Source organism: Impatiens glandulifera, chromosome 4, assembly GCF_907164915.1.
Source record: "Impatiens glandulifera chromosome 4, dImpGla2.1, whole genome shotgun sequence".
Taxonomy (NCBI): domain Eukaryota; kingdom Viridiplantae; phylum Streptophyta; class Magnoliopsida; order Ericales; family Balsaminaceae; genus Impatiens; species Impatiens glandulifera.
Window position 1 is genome coordinate 5,130,690 of NC_061865.1, and position 9,243 is coordinate 5,139,932.

The window sequence follows — 9,243 nt, forward strand, 5'->3', positions numbered from 1 at the left end:
ATATCAATCACGATCTGGATCTATCATTGCGTGATTTGTTCTTGTTTGAAAATCTCAAATGCACAAATTAGATCGATTAGCATCAGAACCTGCAACATTGATCTTGAAGATCTCCGATTTGGTCAAACAGAACAATCTCAGGTACCATGATAAGTTATCTCTTGATCAAACCATACCAGATCTCAAACATCTAAGAAACGTTATTATGATTCAACATTATTTCTCAATTTAACTTGTTGAAGATATGGAGGAAACAATAACTTTTCCCTTTCAATAGTTTTTGTATTTCATAATAAACATTCAATTTGCACAATGACAATGATGATTATGTTAATGAGTATTTTCAATACAGATTACTGAAAATAACTTACTTCAAAGAATTGAACAATTTGCTTCACAATTTAGCATATTTCTTGATGTTTTCTGCAGCTTGTTTAGCATTTTCAGGTACAGGCATATTAGCTAAAAGAGTAACTCTTGAAGATGCAATCAATATCTTCTTCTCCAAATTCTGATCAATCATTTTATACAATCTAACCTCCCATACCTTCAAAGTCAAACCCAGTTCTTAAATGGTGAATCAAATCAAATTCAAACATGGGTTATGGGTAATGATCCAAAATATGTACACAATACCTGAATGGTTCTTCCAACATTAAGAGGAGTAGCTTCGGCAAGAACAAGGTCACCAAGATCAGCCCTTTTAAGATGATTAATAGTAAGGCTTACTCCGGCGACTCTTTGAAGACCAGACGCCATATGGGCACCTATACTCGCTAAAGATTCAGCTATCAAAGCAGATACACCGCCGTGTAAAACCTTGAACGGCTGTATTACAAAGAATCGAGAATCTCAAATTGGGTTGAATTTGAAAAAAGAAAAAAGGATATGGGTATAGAAGAGGACGAACCTGACAACATTTTTCGGTGATCAGAACTCGTCCGGTGACCTTTTCCGGCGATAATTCTTCGATCTCGAAGCCGATTGTGTGAAGTGGGGCGTCAAGAAGGGCTGTCTTTGAAGAAGATGATGGTGGAATCTCCATTGATCTCTTTCTCTCTCTATATCTTTATCTATCTACTTTGGATTATAAAAGAATGGTCAATCTAATCTAAAGAGAAGAGAATTTTTTATTTTATTTAATTTTTATGTAAATTTTATTATTTTATTTTTGATATTATGGGTAAATTTATTTTCTTTTTAATAATATAATATAAAATTTAATAACCCTAATTTAATTAAAGGTAGACTTGTAGGCATGCTTTTGGTTGTATAAAGTGACAATTTTATTTTTTAATTATTAAATTATATTATAATAATTTTGTTATAGTTTGACAATCTTAAGAAGATACAAGTTACTAAAAATAAGCTTGTTTCTTTTTTTTAAATTTGATCCTTAATTTAACTACATCTATTAAGTTTAAAAGAAAAATTAACCTACTAAAATAATTTATTTATATAAATTTTAACATTAAACTATTATACATCTCTAAATTATTTGTAAAAAATATAAAAAGAAAATAAAAAAATTTGGGCTTGATAATAGTTTTTAATATTTATATATTTACTTACAATTATCATTTCCACACTATTTTGATTTTAATGAGATCTCATCATTATTTTATAGAATAAATAAAAAAAGTGCGAGTTTTAGTTTAATAAAATGTGATTTAATGAAATTGCATTGCATTACGATTTTAGTTATCAAAATTCCATAAACAATTTGTTTGACACTATACTTGTATTATAAAACAGAATAATTATGTATGGGAAATGTTACTAATTTATTTTATTATAAACGTTTTAAATATATATTTAAATATATACTTCTTAAATTATAATAATAATAATAATAATTAAGTGTTATTTAAAAAATATATATGTGGAAGACAAAATATGTGTATATTAGGTAGACAAGTACATCTAGAAGCAAAATGTGGTGGTAGGTTGGAAGACTGACCGGAGGGAGATAAATGTGTTCAATTTGGATTATTTGTAAAAAAATATGTTAGTTGTTATTCGATTAAAAAATTGTATAATAAAAATAATTTAATAAAAAAAGATGGAGGATAATTTGATATTTTAAATGAGTTAAATACAATTTAGCATCTTATAGTCAATTTTAAAGTTTAAAATCTTTATCCTCTACAATTTAAATGAAATAAAAATCTGTTATTGATTGCGTATTAATTTTAATTTGGATAAGTTCGATATTTTTTTCTCGAATTAAGTTTCGTCTAAATTGACATGTATTTTGAGATTTAAAATTTAGGTTTTCTTTTTACGTAACTAAGGGGTAAGACTAATTCCAAAACTTCTTGGGATCCAATCATCATTAATAAGATGGAGATAATGCTTTCATTTGAAAAAGTAAAATGGTTTTTAAAGTTGGTTGTTTAGTCTTATCAAGTGTTATTCTTAAATGCCAAATGTCTCTATTTGTCATTTCAAAGTGTGTGCCCAAAGTGTGTGCCCGTGAAGATGAATAGTATGTATAAATTTTTAGAGGTCTGATTTTTTGTTTTCTCATTAATAGTGAGTAGAGATAAAGTTAAATTAATAAAAGAACAAGGGTTCCACAATTTGGTGTTTTCAATAAAACCTTATTATCCAAATGGTGCAGTAAATTTGAATATGAGCAACTTAAAGTACTTGGACTAAATTGATTAAATTTAATATCGTCAGGATAAGGCTGATTGGTTCACCAAAAATGTTATAGACACGTGGGATGCAATATTTGGGGTGATATATATAGCACGTGGAAGATTTATCGAGAGCATTCAATTTTTATTATGGGTGATGAAAATTCGATTAGTTTTTGGGACGACACTAGATGTTGTGGTAAATACTTGATGAATGTTTTCCCCGAGTTTGCTTCTATTTCTATTTGTAGAGATGCATCGGTAAAAATTATGTTTGACATTCGGTCTAGTAGTGTTTCTAGCCATATTAAATATAGAAGAAGATTAAACATAAATAAAATCATATCCAATTATAGACTTTTGTTCATGGTTTAAAATAAGGTTAAACTTGTCTTCTTGAGATTTTATGTGGTTGCGTGATTCGAATAATTTTCATGTGAAACATTGTTACACTTTGTTCAATAAAGTTAGTTGGTTGATCTTTGTTGATAATATTTATAGGAGTCTAAGATGTCCACCAATATCTTTTTTTTTGTTGGAATGATATTCACTACAGAATTCTCACCGATGGTAGATGTATGCGAAAATGAATGATTATTGTGAGTCAGTATGCGTAATAAGGAGGTTGAAACAACTTCTCGTATGCTTTTACATTGTCACGTTGTTGCAAGTATTGTGAAATTTGACCGAAATCCAATGGATAATGTCGGAGATCGTCGATGACTATTGGGAGGCATGAATCAGGGAGATTAAATAAGCGAGACTTAGAAGATAAATCTATATCCCTATAAATTTTTGGTGGAATATCTGATTGGAAAAAAATTGAAGAAATTTAACAACCAAAGTATGTTATTAATGATTATTCACAATGTCATTATCATGATGACGATGTCGGAGATTATATCTGATAAACATGTTGACTTGTGTGAAAACCTTATTGTTCTTCTTGAAGAACTTGAGTCAAATAATAATTTTTTTATTTAATTTTTACTCTTTTTTATTGTAACTCTTTTTTCATTGTGTCATTCCTTATCGATAACAAAATAGATAAAAAACATGTTTACCTTTAAACAATATATTATTTTAATTAAATATATTTATAATTTATATATATATATATATATATATATATATATATATATATATATATATATTATCAAACTCAAATTCAAAAGAACATATTTTAAAATGAGCTCATTATTTGTGATATCTTAAAAAATGACATCCAATAACTAATCAATGAACTAAACAAAAAAAAATCATAGAAACCAAAAAAAATAATGTAAGATCACATTCTCAATGCCGTCTCCACGTGACTTAGTTATAACAAAATATGAATTTCTGAGGGATTTCTGAAAAAGACAAAAAATAAATAAATATATATACCCCGTTTAGCTAAAGTACCATTTACAAATTAAAGGAAAAAGGAATACTATTACCAAGCGAGAAAATGATGCCGGCAAAAACCGAAAATGTGAAAGAATAGGAGATGAGGAAGAAAGGTCGATAAGGGAGAGAAAATGATATTTTTTTAAAATATTATATATATAATATATTACTGTTTGTTTTATTTGATTTAATGTAATATTTAAATTGTTTTTATTAAATAATTTTTTAAAACTTAAAACACCTGATTTTTTTTTAATGTATCATCGAATAATTTAAAATATTTTAAAATATTAAAATTTAATTCAATTTCATCCAAATTAAGTTTAAAACCTATGTAAAATTTAAAAATATATTAAGGGTTAAAATTAATTAAACAAGTAAAAAATAAATTGTTTTAAAAAATTGGGTCCTGATTGGGTACTATTGGTTCCGAACCAATATTTCGGGTAATTTAAATACCCGTTTTTTTCGAGGCAAAATCGGTCCGGTTCAGTTCGAATCTGGTTTGATTCTCCTGAAACCCAAAAATTTGCTATGCCTAAACTAATATCTTGTTTTAAATGACTCCTTATATATTTATTTTTATTTAAAATTGTTTTTGAGGAGGGAATGACGCAATTTGATTAGCTAAAAGAATAACAAAATTTCTCTCTTTTCTCAGTCCTCACTTTTTATCCCTTTTCCAACCATGTAACCCTCTCTCATTCTCTCCTTCAAATTCTCTCCTCTATCACTCCTCTTATTTTTATTTTAATTACACCATCAATATCAAATACTAATTAAAATATTATAAAATCGTTAATTTATATTAAAAATATAAATAAATTTCTTTTATATGTGATATATCTATATTATTATTCTAAATTTTAATGCGAACAAAAACTCTCATTTTTCCGTCTTAAAATGACTTTTTTAACTATATTCTAAAATTTCTGTTTTATTTTTAAAAAACGATGTTTTCGTCAGTATTGTTACTCAATCGTTTCTTCGTATTTAGATATTGCCTTAAAGCTCAAATTTAAAATAAATAAATAAAAATAAAATAAAGTGAGTGTTTCGTTCTCATTGACGAAATGACCTTACAAACTGGGTTATTTGACCTGGTGGAAATTTGATAATTTAATTGCGCTCGTGGTGATTTTATTTTTTTTGGACGATTTTGCCCTTGTCGCGAAACACTAAGTCACTTAGCGTTTCGCGAAGTGACGATATGTGAAATGTCCAGATTGTCCTTACTATTTAATATAACCTCCGTATTTTTTTTTCATTTCTTTTCTTCTCCTTCTCTCTCTTCCCGCTCTTCTCCTCCTTCTCTCTAAACTCCGGCGGCGGCGGCGGCGAACTCGTCGGAGATCTCGGCGGCGAAGTTCGTTCGAAATCCACTATGAGCTCGACGACGTGCACGAGCACTGTTCCAATAGGTACGTCTATTTGAAGCATGTTTTATTGATGTTCGGTTTTTGAGATTGATTAGGGTTTACTTCCCGTTTCGCTAAGTGCCTAGCGATTCGCGAAGGACTTCTCGTTTCGCTAAGTGCCTTCCGATTCGCGAAGGCCTTCCCGTTTCGCTAAGTTCCTAGCGATTCGCGAAGTATTAATTATACGTCTCTAAATCAAATCATGTTTTTATATTGCAGCTGAAGTTTTCGTTTTCTATAATGGAGAGTGGAAACTTGATGCTGATGGAATACTGTATTTTGATGCATCTTCAATCAAAACATTTGATCTACCCCAAAGTACTCGTTATGCTGAATTACTTGATATACTCTACGATAGACTTAATCTCCAGATATCAGCATACGATTTAGTGCTCCAAGTGAAGTATGATATTCCGAATATCAGAAATCCAAAACCTGTTTTTATTGATAATGATGGGGATTTGAACACATATCTATCACGCTTGATTTTGGGTCGAACAGTGTCACCATTGCGTGTATCTGTAGTGGAGAAGTCAGCGTTTACTAAAGAAAAGATACCACTACTTACATACCCAACTCAAGAAAGTATACTACCACCACAACTTACTCAGAAATTTGTTCCACCTGTTGTACCCTTGGAATTCTTTGTTGAAAGTCAAAATGAAGCCGGAGAAACCTCTTTGCCTCACATCCCACTTACTCAGGACTTGCATGTTAATAGTGGTGAAAAAGCATCAATACCTATACAACCAAGTGCAAGAAGATCATCATTGGGTACACCAACTAGTGCAAGAAAGGCATCAAATGGTACACCAACAAGTGCAAGAAGATCATCAATGGGTACACCATCTAGTGCAAGACGATCTTCAATGGGTACACCATCGACAGACCCGACAGACACATCACCGCCAGACCCCACATTTGCGATGGCATTAACTAGTGAAACCGTATTGGAAGTCGGTTCGTTGTTTGAAAATAAAAAAGAACTTCAACTTGCTCTATATAAATATGCGATGGCCAATCATTTTGAATTCAAAGTGGAGAAGTCAAGAAAAAATCTTTGGGAACTCAAATGTTTGGATGAGACATGCAAGTGGAGCTTGCGGGCTGTGAAAGGTAAGTTTTCTGAGATGTTTGAGATCCGGACATTTGAGCATCAACACTCATGCTCAACTTTGTCGAGGCCCAAGAAAAAAATGCAAACACCAGCATGGGTTATTGGGCAGTGCGTGAAGAGCAAGTACATGGACCATCATCATAACCACTTGCCTAAGAAAATAATTGAAGACATGCAGACAACTTATGGGATATTTTTGACTTATAATAAGGCATGAAGGGCAAGGGAAAATGCTTTAATAGCGGTGCGAGGAACGGTAGAGGATTCTTATGGAATACTGCCATCATACATTTACATGTTGGAGAAGTGTAATCCTGGTACCATAACCGACATACAGACAGACGAGCTCGGTCACTTCAAGTATATGTTCATGTCCCTAGGCCTCTCAATTAGGGGTTTCAAATCCTTTTGTCGTCCTGTATTATGTGTTGATGCTAGTTTTCTTAAGCACAAGGTGGGTGGTCAATTATTGGTGGCTATTGCATTGGATGCGAATGAGCAACTATATCCTGTCGCATTCGGCGTTGTTGATTCAGAGAATAATAACTCCTGGACTTATTTCATGCAAAAACTGAGAGACGCAATTGGATTAGTTGATGATCTCGTCTTCGTATCCGACAGACACCCAAGCATCGCTAATGCCTTGTCTGCTGTTTTCCCAGAAGCAGACCACGGTGCGTGCACATATCACATAAAGACGAATATTGTGGCCAAATTCAAAAGTGATAAGTGTCATGCGGAGTTTGATTCGGCTTCAAGGGCGTACACTGTCCACGAATTTAATCGGTGGTTTGAGAAGATTAAGGTTAAAGATCACAGGATTGCTGCCTATTTGGAAGAAATTGGGTTCCAAAGATGGAGTAGAGCATTTTTTCCCGGTAAGCGATACAATCAACTGACAAGCAATTATGCTGAGAGTTTCAATAGTCAGAGCAGGGAAGCCAAAAAGTATCCCATTTCAGAAATGGCTGAGTATTTAAGATTCACAATACAACAATGGTTTAACGATAGAAGAGAAAGAGCGTTTAATCACGAAGAAGTTTTATCTCCAAATTATGAGAAGGTGTTACGTGAGGGATTCGAGAAGGCCAGATTCTATACAGTCCAATCGCTTAACCGATTCGAGTTTTATGTGCATGACAATCAGTCCCATTTCAAAGTCAATTTGAAAGACATGAACTGCACTTGTAGAGTATTCGAAGTTTCGGGTCTTCCTTGTACGCATGCAATGGCTGCTGCCCGTAGTCGGAATTTGGTTTCTTATGACTTCTGTTCAAGGTATTAATATCTAGCTCACGTGTTCATTCTGTTTAACCAATTAATAATTTGTTATATTTTCCCTACACACAGGTATTACACAACTGAGTGTTGGATAAATTCATATGCCGAGACATGTTATCCTCCCGGTGATGAAGAAAATTGGGATGTTCCCGAACATATCAAGCAACGTTCGTGTCTTAAACCAAATGTGAAGGTTAAGAAAGGCAGACCACAAACAAAGCGTAGGTCATCCCAGGGTGAGGTCCGTAAGATCCCGAGACGATGCAGCTCATGTGCTGGGCTTGGACATAATAGGGAAACATGCAAAGCAGTGATGCCTGCACCATCTACTGCACGAGCTTCATCATCTAAGAGTATTAATGAATAATGAATTGATTTGCACGACTTACAGTGTCTTCAATCCATGTCAACCTTGTTACAACTCTAACCAACACTTCCTTCTTTGCTTGGCAAGTATGTAAATCAGTTGTCAAATTATCGGTTTCTGGATCATCCAACCACGCCTTTACTTTATCCAGCAGCTCATCTTCAAATTTTTGAAGGTGATTCACTTTCATAGGATCCTTTGTCTTGGGCATTTTTGACAAGGAAGGGTTGGTGTACGAGTCATCTTTTTTCGGCTTCCTCACTCTCCTCCCATAATTTCCTTTAGGAGGAGTATTGTATAACTGGAAATCGTCATTGTCATCATTGTCATCATTTGTCTGTGCCTTCACATCCCTCACAGTCTTCTCATCCTTCACCTTCACTTTCAAATCCTTCACCTTCAGTTTCAAATCAACCTCCACATCATCCACCTTAGCCACACCATCCAGCTTCTCACCGTCCTCCACTTTCGCCTCAACCTCCATCTTTACGTCCTCCACCTTCGCATCGTTGTCTTTTCGTTCATCCTCCACCTTCTCATCATCATCGACCTTCTCATCGTTGTCTTTTCTTTCATCCTACACCTTCTCATCATCATCGACCTTCTCATCGTTCTCCACCTTATCCTCATCCATCTTTTCATCATCATTCACCTTCTCATCGGTCTCCACCTTCTGTGCGTCCTCCACCTTCTCACCGTCCTCTTTTTGTTCATCCTCCACCTTCTCATTGTCCTCCATTACATCGTCTTTCTTCCCATCAGTCTCATCATTCACCTTCTCATCATCCCCCACAGTCTCCTGCATCGCTATTATCTCCTACAAAATAGACAAAATTCTGGTCAGTACAAACTTAGCGAATCGACAACAAGTACTTTGCGAAACGAAAAGTACTTTACGAAACGAAAAATACTAACTTAGCGAAACGAAAAGTACTTTGCGAAACGAAAAATACTAACTTAGCGAAACGAAAAGTACTTTGCGAAACGAAAAATACTAACTTAGCAAAACGAAAAGTACTTTGCGAAACG

The 9,243-nt window shown here is 33.3% G+C and overlaps 2 protein-coding genes across 2 annotated transcripts; both read right to left on the reverse strand.

The window, feature by feature from the left end:
• Positions 1–266: 266 nt before the first annotated feature.
• Positions 267–1,104, reverse strand: LOC124936125 (1,4-dihydroxy-2-naphthoyl-CoA thioesterase 1-like). Its single transcript, XM_047476587.1, has 3 exons — positions 911–1,104; positions 637–828; positions 267–547 (listed from the first exon to the last, which is right to left on the reverse strand). Exons 1-3 carry the CDS (start codon positions 1,043–1,045, stop codon positions 395–397), a joined length of 480 nt encoding a protein of 159 aa, XP_047332543.1. The 5' UTR covers positions 1,046–1,104; the 3' UTR covers positions 267–394.
• Positions 1,105–5,346: 4,242 nt separating this feature from the next.
• Positions 5,347–9,019, reverse strand: LOC124934527 (balbiani ring protein 6-like). Its single transcript, XM_047475062.1, has 3 exons — positions 8,936–9,019; positions 8,259–8,791; positions 5,347–5,440 (listed from the first exon to the last, which is right to left on the reverse strand). The coding sequence occupies exons 1-3, from the start codon at positions 9,017–9,019 to the stop codon at positions 5,347–5,349; spliced, it is 711 nt and encodes a 236-aa protein (XP_047331018.1).
• Between the last annotated feature and the right edge of the window lie 224 nt (positions 9,020–9,243).